This window comes from Rhododendron vialii, chromosome 6a, assembly GCF_030253575.1.
Source record: "Rhododendron vialii isolate Sample 1 chromosome 6a, ASM3025357v1".
Classification (NCBI taxonomy): Eukaryota; Viridiplantae; Streptophyta; class Magnoliopsida; order Ericales; family Ericaceae; genus Rhododendron; species Rhododendron vialii.
The window spans coordinates 35,646,453-35,664,072 of NC_080562.1; the positions used below are offsets into that span (position 1 = coordinate 35,646,453).

General features: G+C 37.9%; 3 protein-coding genes across 3 annotated transcripts; all 3 read left to right on the forward strand.

Moving 5' to 3' along the window:
* The first annotated feature begins 1,538 nt into the window (after positions 1-1,538).
* On the forward strand, positions 1,539-3,177 carry LOC131328686 (uncharacterized). The gene is made up of 2 exons (XM_058361600.1): positions 1,539-2,209; positions 2,379-3,177. Exons 1-2 carry the CDS (start codon positions 2,100-2,102, stop codon positions 3,175-3,177), a joined length of 909 nt encoding a protein of 302 aa, XP_058217583.1. The 5' UTR covers positions 1,539-2,099.
* A 3,801-nt stretch (positions 3,178-6,978) lies between these two features.
* LOC131331447 (uncharacterized protein At4g26485-like) lies at positions 6,979-8,641 on the forward strand. Its single transcript, XM_058365389.1, has 3 exons — positions 6,979-7,159; positions 7,704-7,908; positions 8,114-8,641. Exons 1-3 carry the CDS (start codon positions 7,003-7,005, stop codon positions 8,445-8,447), a joined length of 696 nt encoding a protein of 231 aa, XP_058221372.1. The 5' UTR covers positions 6,979-7,002; the 3' UTR covers positions 8,448-8,641.
* A 1,707-nt stretch (positions 8,642-10,348) lies between these two features.
* Positions 10,349-14,576, forward strand: LOC131331445 (probable glycosyltransferase At3g07620). The gene is made up of 4 exons (XM_058365387.1): positions 10,349-10,625; positions 10,989-11,206; positions 12,835-13,183; positions 13,852-14,576. Exons 1-4 carry the CDS (start codon positions 10,428-10,430, stop codon positions 14,512-14,514), a joined length of 1,428 nt encoding a protein of 475 aa, XP_058221370.1. The 5' UTR covers positions 10,349-10,427; the 3' UTR covers positions 14,515-14,576.
* Positions 14,577-17,620: the final 3,044 nt, after the last annotated feature.

A 17,620-nucleotide genomic window follows, 5' to 3' on the forward strand; every position in this document is an offset into this window, starting at 1 on the left:
TACACGCACCTTAACTAATTTCTTTTTCGGTTCGGTCAAAGAGTAGCCCGACTAAAAAATTCACAACAAATTACTACCTTCTTATCTTACGGTCTAATCTCAAGAATCAAATCCTAATCAATTATGTGAAGGACTAACCTACCACCAACAAATCTAATCTAACGTCCTTGGGATATCTCTCTTCTTTTTTTTCCTTTTTTCTTTCTTAAGAGCATCTCCAATCCAATACTCTATTTAAGAGTATCAAAATACTCTATTTTATTCATAAAGTGATTTTAGAGAAAATTACTATTCCTATTTACTCCAACCACAAACCCTCTATTTATTCATAAAGTGATTTTAGAGGAGATCCTCCATATTTTCTCTAATACTCTAAATATGGAGGATCAAAATCACATCCTCTCAAATAGAGGAGGCTTGAGAGGATGGGTTGGAGGAGTTTCATACTCTCAAATAGAGGAATAGAGCATGGGTTGGAGATGCTCTAATAGTATTACTATATTTGACTCGTGCAAGCGTGAAGTAGATGGGTGGGTTTGGATTAAAAAGTTTAAGTGATTTTTTTTTGGTTATCTTTATTTATTTGTTTTTTGCATTTATTTGTTTTGCGTAAAATTTTGTAATTTATTGATTCATCCCAGAGAGAGAAAAATCGAAAAAGTAAAAAATTATGATCGAAACTCATAATTTTTCGAATAAAGACAAAAATAAGTCAAATAAGTCAAAAAGTCTTTTTGACATATTTTTGTTAAAAAAGTTATGAGCCTTGATCAATTTTTTTTTACTTTTCCGATTCCTCTTGACGAGAGGAATCAATAGTCTCAAAAGTTTGACGCAAAATTAACAAATACGATTTTTTTTAAATAAAAACAAAAAAAAGTCATTTAAAATTTTTAATCCAAACCCAGCCATTCTTGAAGCAGTATCACATTGTTCAAAATATTTGTGTGAAAATTCAAATATCTCTCTGCCAAAAGGGCCTTGGTTACGGTGTGACCATGCGATCTAAAGTCGCGATTTGTGAGATTGGTTCGGCGTGATCGAAAAAAATGAAAAATGAAAATCCATGACACAACCATTAATTGAAACTTCAATTTCCACCACCACACATATTGTTCACCACCACCACTTTAATATCCCCTCTTTTGGAGTATCAAGTCAAGTGACGACCATTGAAAACTTGAACTTTGGAAATTTGAACGGCTGCCTCTCTATCTTCTATCCTCTGTTCCATGCACTTCAGATAGTGACGTAGTGTCTTAATTAATTAGTACAAAAAGTAACTACCTCTTAATCCAGTTCACTCCTATATAAATCAGTCAAAAGGGTAAATCATAGAGAGAGAGAGAGAGAGAAAGAGAGAGAGAGATGAGTACTAGTAATAAGAAGAAAGTGAGATGGATAAAACACTACAACAGTGCCCAGAAGATACTTTTAGTGGGGGAAGGGGACTTTTCATTTTCAGCATGTTTAGCCAAAGCTTTTGGCTCTGGTCGTAATATGGTTGCCACTTCCCTTCAATCCGAACGTGAGTGATCCACTTACCTTTCTTTCTTTCTTTTTTTCTTTTTTTGGTAGTTCGGAATAACGGATGATCCACTTACGAGTTACGATTGTATGGGCTATGTTTAAGTTTGTTAGGGTTCGCGTAAAATAGAAAAGAATACGACTAAACAAAATGGCCGTACATACTTATTTCTTAGAGAATGTTGAATGATCCCTTGTCTCTTTTTTCGTCTAATGGCCGGGACCACGTACGATTACTTTTTTTTTTTCACAAGCTCAGAGTGAAACCGGCTTCTAGTAGATGAAATTCTAAGTACGGGGTAAATATTTTTTTCAACTTATTCTAATGTTTGGTTGCTAACTTAAGTTCTTTTGGAATTTTAACCTAATAAAAACTAGTAGACAGAATGATAGTTCCCCAAACAAGACTTAATCGAATGTTCTGATTCCATTTTGCATGCAGCACATATAATATATCTTTCATGTAATTATTCTCAGGTTTGCTAGTAGATAAGCACTGGAGCAGTGAAGAGCACTTGGAGAAATTGGAGAGATTGGGATGTCTAGTTTTGCATAAAGTTGATGTCCATAATATGAGCTGCCATCACACACTAAAACACATGAAATTTGATGTTGTAGTTTTTAACTTCCCTCATGCTGGCCATTTTTATGGCTACTGCGAAAAAGATGAAGAGCTAATCGAGTAAGTACTACAATGTATAAGTTTCCATACAATTTACGGTACAATGTTTAAGTTTCCATACAATTATACGGTAAATTGAAATATGAAGTGTTTATTGTAGCATTTCGATCTGCAAACACTATGATGCTGTAATGATTCAATTGGGGCGATTGAAAATTTACGCATGCAGGATGCACAAGGAGCTGTTGAGGGGTTTCTTCAAGAATGCCAGAGAGATGCTGGTGAAGGAAGGTGGTGAAGTCCATGTCACCCACAGGGATGACTATCCTTACAACACATGGGAATTGGAGAAACTTGGAGCTGAATCAGGTTTCAGTCTGAAAGAGAAAGCGAGGTTTGAGAAGGGAGATTATCCAGGTTACCACAACAAGAGAGGAGGTGATATCAACTGCAACAAGACGTTCCTTCTCGGGTTTGAGTGCTTTACATCCAAGTTCTCACTTCACATGGATAACACTGGTGATCAGCCGCAAAAGAATAAGGAGCATGACCGTGAAGTAGCTCATGAATGTGCTAGTGGCGACAAGGGATTGGGAGGTGTAATCCACAAGGACAACGCTGATGATCAGCGGCAAAAGATTAATGAGCATGAGCATGAGCATGAAATCAATGAATGTGCTAGTGGTGACATGGGATTGGGAATCCACATGGAAAACACTTGTGATCAGCTAGAAAAGAATAATGACGTGGGATTAGGAGGTAAAATCGACATGGAAAACACTGGCGATCAGCTGCAAAAGAATAACGAGCATGACAATGAAATAAATGAATGTGCTATTGGCGAAGTGGGATTGGGAGGTAAAATCAACATGGAAAACACTGGTGATCAACTGCAAGAGAATAACGAGCATGACCATAAGATAGAGGAATGTGCTACTGGTCACATCGGACTGGGAGGTATAATTGTTGCTGTTGGGATCTCCATGTTTGTAGTAATTATGCTTATACCACGTATATGTGGAAAATAGATGAGATGCATATATTTCGGTATAGATTCTAACTTCTAAACATGTTTGTAGCCGCCTAATTAACGTGTGTGGATTTTATGTGCATCGGATGACTCTAGAGTCTCTAGACACATCTCTACTCGTAGCACTGATTCTAATGCATTTAGCATATATATATTTAGACTAAATATTTTTGTGAAGGATTAAGAGCGAAAATTCGGATGATGCAAAAGACCTAATTAATAGAATTCATCCAAAAATCGATGAATCTAAAATTTAGCTCTTGCTATGGTGTACTAAAACTGGGAAGTGAAAGTGTCGGTACTTGCATCTTCTGAAATTGACTAAATGTTGGAATTGTGAAAACACTTTTGTGTTTTTATGAATAGCACTAATTCTGTACCTGATCTTTAACAAAAATCAATTCGGCTTACTCTTGTTAGTTTATAACATATTTGTCCTCTGCTTTTGATTTGGGCCTCTAAAACAAACCCATTTCTCTGCGCACGGTTCTTAATAAATTTTTTCTTCTATTTTTATTTCTCATTTCTCTTTCTGATCTCTTAACTCGTTACCCCCAAGATGTCCCTCAAAACTCGACCAAACAAATCGAGATGATCCTCTTCTACTGGTGACTTTGTTTGCCATTATGTTATTGTGGTTGTGACAACAAATGCTTCCGAGGGATTGTCTTTTTCTCTCTTCCATCTCCAACATTGTCATGGACTTCGGGTTGGTGCTGTGCACCTCTGAGTCGTTGGATCGCACATCCGATGGCTCGGATCTCATATCGGAAATTAACAATTGAATCATTGGTTGCTGAGATGAGATCCGAGTCGTCGGATCATAGCCGTTAGATGCACGGTCTGATGGCTCGGAGGTGTACAACACGATGTTGCGCACACCACTGCACAACACTATCCTCAATTCCATGGTCATGCACCGGTGGCACTTCCTCCCTTTCTTCTTCTTCTCCAACCTCTTCGTTACCGTAATTCCTCCGTTTCCACCCTAACATTCGTGTTAAGCACGCTCTGTTTGTTTCGACCAAACCAACAAATTAATTCGTAGGAAAAATTTAGCTTTCCAAAGTACCATTTTTCAAGAAATGCTCGTGCTAGTGATCGATCGTGACAATGGTGGTGGTGGTGTACACCAAATGTACACTGCATTTTGTGGAATCCACCTCGGGGTCTCACACAAATGATTGGAGCCGCTTTATTCATTTGAAATACTTTTTTAAGGATCTATGTAAAATTCGTTTCAAACACTTTTTAAGGATCTACACAAAAAAATCAGCTTAATCGGATAGCGGTAAAAAGTTGATCGATTCTATACCCAATTTGCTGACATTAATTTGAGCAAAGAATCGGTCTTACCGACATTTGACTAAACTAAATTTTTTTTTTTTATAGGGGACCCTTAAATTTTTTTTAAAGAGAGTAGAATAGCTCAAATCATTTTTGTGGAATTTCAAAGTAGGTCCCACCAAATGCATACATAAAATGCAGTGAACATTTGATGTACACCAAAATAGTGTTTCCATAGCAGGGCTCAGGTGGGATTGGCAAGGAGTGAGTTGGGTTGCATATGATTATTAAGGAGGTGGTGGGATGTGGATTAGTAATCTCAAATGTAATTCAAAGAGAGTGTATTTTTTTTAGGAACAACTACTCTAAACAATTCCAATCTAGACCTAAAATGGTTGAGGTTTGTTGGGATTTGGAGGATAAAAGTACTCTTGAGGTGAGGTGATCGAAACCCTAACCAAGTGTATCAAACCACCTCAACTATGGTTATTATAAAGAAAAGGAAAATGATATTAGCACTAAAATTGATAGAGGCACTTCAAAATCAGTGTGATTCCAAAGTCACTTTCCATCAATTTTTAGAGTGCCATATCATTTTTCAAAAAAAATTCATAACAAAAGTAAATTAGACCAATATATTTTAATCTTCCACTAGAAAACAGAGTAATGCGAGTCTCACAAATAGCATGAAACTCTCACAAAACCTCTGTCGTTGTTGATCATAATTTGAAATGTGGCAACACCACATTGTTTTTTTTGTTTTGTTTTTATAGTCGGATGTCCGTGCTAGCTTGCGTGCTAGCGAATCTTTCAGCGGTCCAGAAATTTGAAATGTAAGCCTCGATGGTATTTGAACATGTGAGCTCATAGAGAACAATTACTTTATTCATCACCACATTGTTGATGATAAGATTTTGTGCGAAAATTCTTCCGTATCTTTCCCAAAACACAAAACTAGCTACAAGACTAGCTGGCCAAGTCCTAAGAGCGAAAATTCATCGGGCCACTCTTGTTGCAAACGAAAGTTTGTGCGGAATGTCTCTATACTAAAAGGGCCGCAGTTACCGTATGGCCACGCGACCTAAAGTTGTGATTGGTGAGATTGGTTCCGCAAAATAAAACAGAACAAAAAATTAATATCCACTACACGACCATTAAAACTTCAATTTTCACTGTAAATATTGTTCACCACCATCACATTAATATCCCCTCTTTCGAGTAATTAGTCAAGTAACGACCTTGAAAACTTGAACCTTGGAAACTTGAACGGCTGCCTCTCTATCTTCTATCCTCTGTTCAATGTGTTAGTAATTTATTTTAATCAGCGGGTATCTGTAATCTTAACGTAGGGAGATTAATAAATATTTAATATCATGGAGCTCGTAATATAATTGAGATAAGGACAAGAGTGCAATTATAATTCTGTAATGGGGTGAATTATAATTAGTGAAATAAGAAATAGAATCATGGTGGATTAAGTTTTCTTATTTACACTGAGAGCCCAGACTTATTACTCTTTATGTCCCTATCGTATCTCTATATATACATGTTATGTTCTCTAGGTCAGATTGGATGTTTTTCTATTATTCAATAAATAGAGGTAGGCTTAGAGAGAGCAAACAGATCACGAAAGAGTCCACACTAAGTTCGTGTTCTAGACGTGTGGGGAATACGGCAAGATGTGCTGTAACAAGTTCAACCAGCGTTCGTGACGCAGGAGTTGTGGTAAAACCCTAATTCCGCCTTGTAGGGTTTTTGCAGTATTTTTGTTGTCCAATCTGTACTCGTCATTACTAGGTCTTGGGGATTCGTTTTCCCAACACAATGCACTTCACATAATGTCTTAATTAATACTAGTACTACCACTCAATCCAGTAAACTCGTGTATAAATTAGTTACTAGCGTTTGTGTCCGTTCGTTGCACAGGATAAAGAAAACCGCATTGGTTTTTTCGGCCTCATGTATCGAACGGGCATAAAGTTAGTTAATAAAAAGATATTTTAATATTTTTTCCGATCCCAAATTCGATACACACTAGCATTGTTCTCATTCTATGCATTAAAAAATATGTGCGGTGAAAAATGAATTTGGGATACCACGTATCTAGAAAATTTGGATGCTTTTGAAGGTAAAACACATTTGCATAGGAGTATAATATTAGTGGTTTTTGGTTCACGTGTATCGAATGAGTACAACGCTAGTTGATAAAAAATATAATTTCATATTTTTTCCCGGTCCCGTGTTTGATGTATGCTAGCACGGGACTCATTCTATGCATTAAAAGACACATGTGTGTAAAAAATAATTTTGGAGTACCACGTGATGATATTCCAAGTATATAGAATAATTTTTTCTCCATATTCAACCCTTAAAGTCTCTCCCTCTCTCTCCATCTCCCACGTTCCCCCCTCTCTCTCTCTCTCTCCACCACTTCTCCACATTTCTCTCTCTTCATTTAAAGTTTGGAAGCTTCAACTACATTTCTATAATATATTGATAGATATCCCTTGAGGGTAAACCTGAGAGAGAGAGAGAGATGAGTAAGAAGAAGAAGAAAGTGAGATGGATAAAACACTACAACAGTGCCCAGAAGATACTTTTAGTGGGGGAAGGGGACTTCTCATTTTCAGCATGTTTAGCCAGTGCTTTTGGCTCTGGACGAAATATGGTTGCCACTTCCCTTCATTCCAAACGTGAGTTATATCCACTTACGAGTTATGACTAGGCTTTATATGTTTGAGTTATCTAAACTCCGGGCCAATTTGCGTATACCTCGACTAATTCTGGCCCAGGAACAATATTTGAGTTTGTTAAGGTTCGCGTAAAATCGAAAGGAATAGTACACAAAATTGAATATCGTACCTCTTTTCTCTTTTCATTTAAAGAAAAATTGAAGTCTTGGATCCTCAAGGGTGACTCTACATCTAATGGCCGGGATCACAACTATTCTTTTTTCACAAGCTGAGAAAAGTTAACCGGCCACAAGTAGATGAAATTCTACGACGTCGTAGATATTTTTCCGACTTATTGTAATGCTCTCAATTTTAAAGAGATTGAATTGGTTCCGAACTTAAGTTTCTTTAGGAATTTTCACCTCGTTTACTTAGTTTAACACATTAGCAGGTGTTTTTCGAAATGTGATGGGGTCACATGGCCCATCAAATTCATAGATTTGTCATTCTTTGTCTCTCATAATCACTCGTTAAAATTTAAACCATCATTTATGTGTTTTATCAGGTTTGCTCGAAGAGAAGCACTGGAGCAGTGAAGAACACTTGGAGGAATTGGAGAGCTTGGGATGTCTAGTACTGCATAAAGTTAATGTTCATAAGATGAGCTTCCATCACACATTAAAACACATGGAATTCGATGTTGTAGTTTTCAACTTCCCTCATGCTGGCCATGTTTCTGGCTACACCGAAAAAGACGAAGAGCTAATTGAGTAAGCATATACTACTACAATTTATAAGTTTCATACAATTTAAGGGGTGCCTACAGTAAATTAAAATGTGAAGCAAGGTTTTGAATACCGTACCAGCTAGAGGTATGGGATTCAAAACCTTGACATGAGGTGTTTATTGCAGCATTTTTTGTTCCAGACACTATGATATTAGTGATTCTATTGAGGCGATCAAACGATGACACAGGATGCACAAGGATCTGTTGAGGGGGTTCTTCAAGAGTGCCAGAGGGATGCTATTGAAGGAAGGCGGTGAAGTCCATGTCACCCACAGGGATGACTATCCTTACAACAAATGGGAATTGGAAGTGCTTGGAGCTGAATCAGGTTTCAGTCTGAAAGAGAAAGTGAGGTTTAAGAAGGGAGATTATCCAGGTTACCATAACAAGAGAGGGGGTGACATCAACTGCAACAAGACATTCCCTCTCAAGTCTGAGTGCTTTACTTTCAAATTCTCTCTCCAAATGGATAACGAACTGGAGATCAGCTGCAATAGAATAAGGAGCATGACCTTGAACTAATGTAATTTTGACTCATTTGTAGAATTGTTGTCCCCAAACCATTTGGTTGAAATCATGAGATCAAATCAATTTCCTTTTCTATTCAAGCGCTTACTAGAGCCAAATTCTGGACACATGAGCTTCCTGAGAAAGCACAATTCCACTGCATACTACTATGTTTTGTACTCGTGACTATACTCTTCTGGACAATGGCGGCTCTAGAATTTTTTTGTAAGAATAGCCAATAACTTTTTTTCGTTTCCTAGTTTATCGAGAAAAATCACATTCATCTTGTCTCTTATATGATTTAGATAACCATACATTTTAAACTTGTCAAACTACGAAATAATAGGGAACTTCAAAGAAGCAAATATATATAGTTCAATCGGAAACATGTTTGTAAAAGAATTTTTATTGGTTCTGTGTTTGAAATTTTGAATTACTTGTTGCCATAAAGTTTGGGGTGTACATAAGTTTTTCCCCCCTTAATGTATGTTCAAATTTTTTATAAGCCTACAAATTGTCAATAGGTATATCCTCCTACCAATCAGGCTGCGTTCTCTTGAACTTAACTTAAATTTAAAAGTTTTATCCTTATTTGATTTTTTTTCGCATTTGTTAGTTTTGCGCCAAACTTTTGTGGATTATTGATTTGTTTCGACAAGAGAAATCGGGAAAGTATAAATTTTTTACTTTTACCCAAGTGTTTAGAGAAATAACCACAAAACTCGTAAAACTAAAAAATGCGAAAAAAATTCAAATAAAAACAAAACTCGTATATTTAAGTTAAGTTAAAGTTAAGTTCAAAATTAAAGAACGCAGCCTCAGTCATCCTTTCCCAGACCAATACCCTGCCTCATCCCCCAAAACAACTTGGGCATTACAAGGACCAACTGAGTAGTTTGTCACTTGGCCCTTTTTTCATCATCAAACCCCTCATACGCACACATACAAAATACCCATACAAAATACCAACCAAACTGAGGCTTATGTTATTGGAATGGGAGACTGTAGAGCTGTGCAGAGCGATCGATTCGGCCGTTCATCTCAGCAATCGACCGTTTGGATTCCAGGACGGAGGGGGCTACCATCTAAAGGTCCTAGGTTCGACTCCTCTGTACTGCGAAATGCCGAAATCTATGCGTAAAAACCCTTTGGGTTAGCCAAGGCTGGTGGGGGACCCTAGAGATTTAGTTCCGTAGTGCGTGTAAGTTGGCCCTGAGACACTCTGCGTTACCAACAAAAAAAATTATGGTCCGTATCCTTCTCCTATCCCATTCTAAAGTATAATCTCCAAACACCAAGTCCATCTTTCAAACGAGCCCCAGTGCATGCCCCTCGAATTTGAACGTCCGAACATCTACCTTCTGACGTGTTTATGGGAAAACATCTCATGCCTTATCGATTGGAAATATATTTTGTTCTTGCTCATCTTGTTGGTATGATTGACGTGTTGGGAAATCATCAATTGGAGCCTGATTATACCTTTTTTCCGTTACCTCAAAATGGCGTAATCGAATTCTATGCGGCTGGAAAGAAAGATCACTTTTTTGTTGCCCAAAAAGAGAATCGACCGAGATTGTTTTGATTTTACAGTTGTGCTTTTAGTGATTTAAACCATGGGTTATGTGATATGCATTTTTGAAATCGTAAGATTCGTAACGAGTCACAATGCCACGCGACATTGTTCTTTTCCATTCATAACATTTTCGAAATCATAACGAGACACAATATGCCGCGTGGTATTATTTGTTCTGATGACGGAAATTTTGTGTAAAGCATAATGTAGTAGCAGTTTTATAGGGGTCGTACGTGTACAATGCATTGACCATTTCCGGGGGATGGGTGGGTTGAAGAGAGCTACAATTGGAAGCTACCTGATTCTCTGCCGACCACCTAGGGTTTAGAAGCTTCACTGAAATTTGCAACCACAAATAATCGAGAGAGAGAGAGAGAGAGAGAGAGAGAGAGAGAGAGAGAGAGAGAGAGAGAGAGAGAGAGATGAGGCAGTTACAAGGAACAAGCCTATGTATGAGCATCTTCTTCCTGGCGACTTCATTTGCCATTGTGATTGTGGTTGTGATAGCAAATGCTTCCAAAGGATTGTCTTTGTTCTCTCTTCCATCTTCGACATGGTCATGGAGTACTGGTGGCGTTGCCTCACTTTCCTCTTCTTCCTTTTCCAACTCCTCCTTCACCGTAATTCGTCCGTTTCCACCCTAATTTTGTGTTACGTATGACTCTGTTTGTTTCGAACCAAAGATCAAATTATTAGGACGACGTTACCTTTTCTAAAACCATTTTCGAAGAAATACTCATGCCAGTGATCGTGGCAATGGTGGTGGTGCCGGTTTTATCTCAATGGTGGTAGCCACTAGCCAAAGCGGGTAGTGGTGACGCTGAGGATGTTGGCGGCATTCGTCGAATTAATTTTGATCTATTCCCTGAACTTCAAAAAACATTTTTAACCTTTAATCGATAAATGTAAATCAATTTTGGGAAGAAAACTTATCTACGTGGAAAATGCATGCACTAATCGGTTACTGTTCCTGCATGGCACAGGATGACAAGAGTCAAGATGGTGCCAGTAACAAATCTGGTTTGAGAAGAAGTAAGAAGAAGAGAGATGAAAAACTAGGGAGGGTTGAAGCAGGACTTGCCAGAGCCAGAGCTCTAATCAGAGATGCCATGATCAATCAGAACAGTTCATCGCCTCTTGATGGAGATTCAGATTATGTTCCAAAAGGGGACATTTACAGGAATGCTTATGCTTTTCGCAGGTAAATAATTTTATTCTTGAAATTACAGGTAAATGCTCAAATGCCGAAACTTCTTAGTTTAACCATTTTAATATATTTTCCTATGTATATTATAAAACAGAGTGGCTTTTCACAAAAATGTCGGTATGTACAAAAAAAGTAATATCCATGGCCATGGGATCATATTTTTCATGTTAAGTTGTAATCGTTAGATCATTCTTTTTTAAAAGATATGTAGAACATTCTCCTAATAAATCTACACTCTCTCTCCTTACTTTTTAGGTAATGTATCTCTATTTAAATGTTGCATTTTATGATCAAATAGAAAAATATCACAAAATCATAAGCGACGCTATGTGTGGATTACATTTGTTGCGCAGAGCAATCAGGTAGAGCGGGTAACTTAGCCATGAGCATTCCTATTACGTTTCGATGTGCCTTTAGGCATGGTCATCTACTTGAGAGATCAAAATAAATTTTACATATGCACCCAAAAAAAATTGGTCATGTATATCACAGTTATCACTCATCCTTGGAAGATCAAAATGTCTAATGTTATATTGATGGGCTGGGCTTAAAGGGAACTCATGGGCCATTTTTGTTTTTTTATAAATGGGCTTGTTCTAGTCCTCTGTGTTTTTGAATGCTTCGAGTTGGGTTAGTAATGACCTGGTCTGACCCAGCTCCTGGAACGGTTACTTTCATGAAAATGTTTTCGGTTAGCAGGAAAGTAATAGAACATCTTTAACATTTTCTACTAGGATTATCTTTTCAAAATATGTAATAATCGGATTCGACTTTACTCAAAAAGTTTCAACTTTTGGAGTAGAAAATTCAAAATTTCCATTACCTACGTACTATTTTGGACTAAGCAATATGAAATTTAATTCTCCTCGCACTTATGATTTGTAGATTAAGAAATCTTTTGTTCATTAAATTCTAAAATAAAATTTTCTTTGAAAAAATACAAGATTTTTGCAGGAACCTAATTGTAAGGAAAATAGGTTCCTACGTTAGGTTCTACGTAATTAAACAACTGCTTTTGAACTTTTCCTTAAATTTCTTATGTTAAATGAATTCATAAAAGAAAACATTTTATGAATATTGGATTTTGGAGGAGAATAGATTTCTGAAGGGATTTAAGTACAACAATTAACTATTCAAAGTGGCCAAGTGCTATTTTGTCTGTAAATACCAAAAAATACACTGGATCGAATGAATATTTGATCGATTTGCACGGACCGTATCCTCTGCCCCGCTAGGGCCGGCTCATATATTTCGGAGGCCCAAAACAAATTCCATATATTGAACTCCTTATATATTCATGAATTTTTTAAAAAATGATAAAAGTACAAAAATAACAAAAAAGTCAAACTAAAAGGATACAATTATGACAATATAAATGTAAAAAGATATGATTGTACGAGTTTTTGAAGAAAATAAGATACAATTGTGTTTTTATTTGGAAACATTCTAATATTAATATGTAAGTTATATTACAGTGAAGCCTCAATTTTGAACCAAAATTCGGGGGCCGGAAGCGATCGTTTCTCTCGCCTCCATTATGAGCCGGCCCTGCGCCCGGCCGCATTTTCCGGCCAGTGCTGCCTTGTGCCTTACTGCTTTATCATTTTGTTGAATTTGTGCAGAAGTTACCAGTTAATGGAACGCATGTTTAGGATCTATGTCTACGAAGAGGGAGAGCCACCACTGTTTCACACTGGGCCTTGCAAGGACATATACTCCACGGAAGGAATTTTCATCAACTTGATGGAAACAAACACCCGGTTTCGAACCCGTGATCCCGATCGAGCTCATGTTTACTACCTTCCGTTCAGTGTGGTGATGATCCTCAACACCCTCTTCGATCCGGTCATCCGCGACAAAGCCGTCCTGGAACGGATAATCGGTGGCTATGTCCGTCTCGTTTCTTCCAAGTACCCGTACTGGAACAGAAGTCTCGGAGCCGATCATTTCATGCTGTCGTGCCATGATTGGGTAAGTTTGCGTAACACTGATTATGTTCCTGAGAGAGGAAAATCAATCTAGCATACGCATTACAAATTACAACACTTGCTATACTCTCTCTGAGTCTCTCACGATCTGTCTTTCCTATCTCTCTTATTCATTCTGCTTATCCTACGACCGCCTTATGCAACAACAATGTTGCTACAACATATAGCTGAGAAAATTTTGAAGCGCCCTTAAAATTTATGAATTGCAATCAAGAGCTAGTTGGACTCTTTACATGTGACTGGTATGACCAAATGACACCTACTGGTCGGGTTACCAAAGGGGCCCTCTATTGGTCGGATTACTAGAGGGGCTCTCTATCGATCCGTCTACTAGAGAGGCCCCTTTTAGCTGATCCGACCTTTCTTGCCACCACATGTTACTGTTAATTCTGAAATACTGAAATAGTACTCCAATTTCGATAGAATTCACATCACAAGTGAAAAACTTTACACTAAATTACTATCTACACAAAATCTTGAGAATGGAAAGAGCACATAAACTGCTCTCACTGCGTGGTCGAATTCCTTTTTAAATGTGGCTAATATTGTTCATTAAAAACTTAAGGGAGCCAAGTAATTCATGTGTGTGCACTTTCCTGTGTAACAATTCTCTATCTTAGGGATTTTTATGATAAATTCTTCATATTGCAGGGCCCGCGTGCAACTTGGTATGTTCGCCAGTTATATTTCACTTCAATTCGAGTTCTATGCAACGCCAACACATCAGAGCACTTCAATCCGAAGAAGGATGCATCATTCCCAGAAATCAACTTAAAAACAGGCGAAATTGAAGGACTCACCAGTGGCCTGCCTGCCTCTAACCGCACGGTCCTAGCGTTCTTTGCAGGGAGTGCACACGGTAAAATTCGCCCTGCTTTTCTAAAACATTGGATGGAAAAAGATGAAGACGTACGAGTTTACAAAAATCTTCCGGAGGGAATTTCCTACCCTGACATGATGAAGAAGAGCAGGTACTGCATTTGCCCAAGTGGGTGGGAAGTAGCGAGCCCAAGAATCGTGGAGGCGATTTATGCAGAGTGCGTGCCGGTATTGATTTCCCAAAACTATGTGCTCCCGTTTAGCGATGTTTTGAATTGGAACTCGTTTTCGGTTCAGGTTTCGGTGAGTGAGATACCGAATCTAAAGAAAATTCTGGTGGGAATACCGGAGGATCGGTATTTAAGATTGCAGGAGGGAGTGAGGCAGGTGCAAAGGCATTTTTTGGTGAATGATCCTCCAAAGAGATTTGATGTGTTTCATATGATAATTCACTCGATTTGGCTGAGAAGATTGAATGTTGCTATTTATGTATAGTTGATCATGTTACATTAGGACCAATTTACAAGATCAAAATCGCCATCTCGATTTAGTTAAAAGTTATTCCATGAAGACAAACGCTTTGGGACCCAAATGAGTTCGAATAGTTACATATGGCTCTGTGATTTGTATTCAGACAACTAAACTCGCTATGGTTTCTAAAACCATCCCCTCTCTCAGCACAGTCGTATTGAGTCAGGTGTGGTTGGTTTATCAGTGACTTAGTCAATGTACCGATTGTGTTTGGTTGTCAGCTTAAATGACTCGGTCCATACTTATGGTATTGCTGGTGTTGTGGCTGTTTAGCATTATTGTTTTAGAATGTGGTATGCGGATTGGAGCAAATCATTTTTTCAAGACTTGGGAGTAAATGATGAAGGGTTTTGGGGTTTATTGATTGTTTAATTTGTCCTCCTCTATGCCAAGTGCAAACATCAAATTTGGGTTATTTCTGCATTTTGGTCCGGCAAGTTTGGTTCAATTTAACTTTTCAATAACCTCACTATTCTGGGATCACATTTATAATGAATTTATCCCAATTTTAATGAGTCATGCACAAAAAAGTGAGAAAATTCTACTATGTTGAACAAACAGAGACTTTACCACAGATATTCGGATAAAGATTTAGACACATTTGCATTTTGATTCGTTTGATGCACTTGAATTTTATAATCCATTTATGAGACTGACGCTCATCAAACGACTCGAGACACATTCATATTGATATTACAAAAACTTTCCTACGTGATTCTTTTCAATTAAATGGAATATATGGGCCCAACTTGAACGGAAAAAACACAAAATCTTCATTCAAGGATTAAAAATCAATAATATAACAAAACATAAAATTAGAGGGTTAACATTGTGAATATTCAAATAATAAATTTCCACGTTTCATTAGTTTTTTTTTAATTACCTCCACGTTTCGTTAGATGTGTTTAGTGTCTTACAATTTTATTTCTTTTTACCCTAAAATCTCAATGGCACACCCCCCTCCCCGCTCTCTCTCAGCACAAAAATTTCCAATTGTTAAAGACTGCAAAGGCAATTTCGAGAAGGATATTGTGAGAGGGTATGACACCGATTCTATAATCGATGCTTTTAATGACATGAAAGAGCGTCGAGTACAATTCAAGATGCCTCGTTTTACTAGATAGGCTAAGGTGAGTCGTTATTGCTTTTGCAATCTGTTAATTTATGAAAAGCATAATTAAGTATGCAGTGTTGCTATTTTGAGTTTTAATATATTCACGTTATTATGCACGTGTATTTATATTTTTTTCCTACATGCACGGTCGTCTTTGCATGGTGAAATTCCTGGTTCCGTCTCCGATGACAGTGAATTATCTCTCTCTCCCTTTCTGACAGACAAATAGGGTTGGCAATGGGGTGGGTAGGGGGTGGATACCACTATCCCTGTCCCCGATCCCCGAATCCAAATCTATCCCCATCCCCTCCCCGATCCCCACCGGGGAATTATTTTTACCCTCCATCCCCTCCCCAAACGGGGAACGGGGATCTCCGTGGGAAATCGGGGATTCAACTGGAACCACAGGCAAAACCGGTATTCTTAATCCGGTATCCCTCTTGCAGCAAGACGCCAAGAAAAAATAAACAACGCACGCAAAGCTCTTTAAAGCTTCATTTCTTAGTTTCTCAACATGACGCTATTTCACGAGTTTCCGATGTGAACAATATTTATCAGACGTGAACAATATTTATCTGACTAGAACTATCGATTTGAGCTCTTTTTTCTATTAATCTTCTATCCGTGGTAAGTGAATTCAATTACTTCTATGTTAATTGACAGTGAGATTTAGTTTCTTTATTTCTTCCTCACTTATGTATATATAGTACTCCTACATAATTTTCATTTATGTATATAACTTATTTATTTTATATATATATATACACACACACACGAACGGGGCGGGGATGGGGCGGGGACAGACTCATACCCATCCCTTACCCGTTCCCCATTTAAAAAAAAAAATTATCCCCATCCCCTACCCGATTTCTGAAAAATCTCCGAATTCCCAATCCATTTGAGGCGGGGTGGGGCGGCCGGGATTGCCATCTCTACCGACAAGGACCATAAGAAAAGAGGTCCATACTTATTTTGCTTTAATTTCCTTTTGCTTTAGTAAATATCTCTTTTGCTTTAATTTCTAGTAGTACTCTCTCTTTTGCTTTTAGCTTCCGCCAACACCCTGCTCTGTTTTCACACCATTCGTAGAAACTTTACATCCATCTCAAAATTAATTGACAATGAGTGAAGAGATCGCAGATGTTATTAAGTGATCACCCATTCCATTCCCAAACAATGTGAATTCATTTAATACTAAAGGAATCAACATTCCTTTATTAATGTCCCACTGGCGGGGGGGTCCATCCGTCTCATTTTCCCACTGATCTCTGTCTTCTCTCATTATCTCTCTCTCAATTTTTGCTCATTAATAAAGGAATCGACATTACATGTGCAAAGAAATAGGGGACCATTAAAGGTCCAGTACTGGAGAAACTGCGTACAGAACAAAAGAAAGGCACAGAAGACTTTTATCGTCATAGACAGACAGTCCCATAACACTTGGACAATATTCCACATAGCTATCAAATTGCGCGGATTAATGGTCATACAAACGGTCATACAAAATGATTAACAATATGCGCGGAATGAGGAAAAAATCAAGATGATATCCGAGAGACGTGGTGCGCAGCGTGCTGTGCGAGACAAATCGCCGCCGCTACGGTCTCGCTCCGATGATCGAAAACGTTCACTTCTTAGAACTTGTCGAGTAGAGCAAGTGTATCAAAAATCAGCTCGATTGGATATCATTAAGCGCATCATCCGAACATTATTATCTTGAAATGAATGGAACCGAAACACTAAATTAAAATCCACTGTTTTTTGGTACACTTAATAATTTCAAGATAATAATGTTCGGATGAGACACTAAATGATATCCGATCGAGCTAATTTTTGATACACTTGTTCTACTCGATGAGCTCTACGAAGTAAATATTTCCGATCATCGGAGTAAAACCAGAACAACAACGATTTACCCCCACAGTACACTGCGCCGCACGGGGCTGTGCAGCGCAA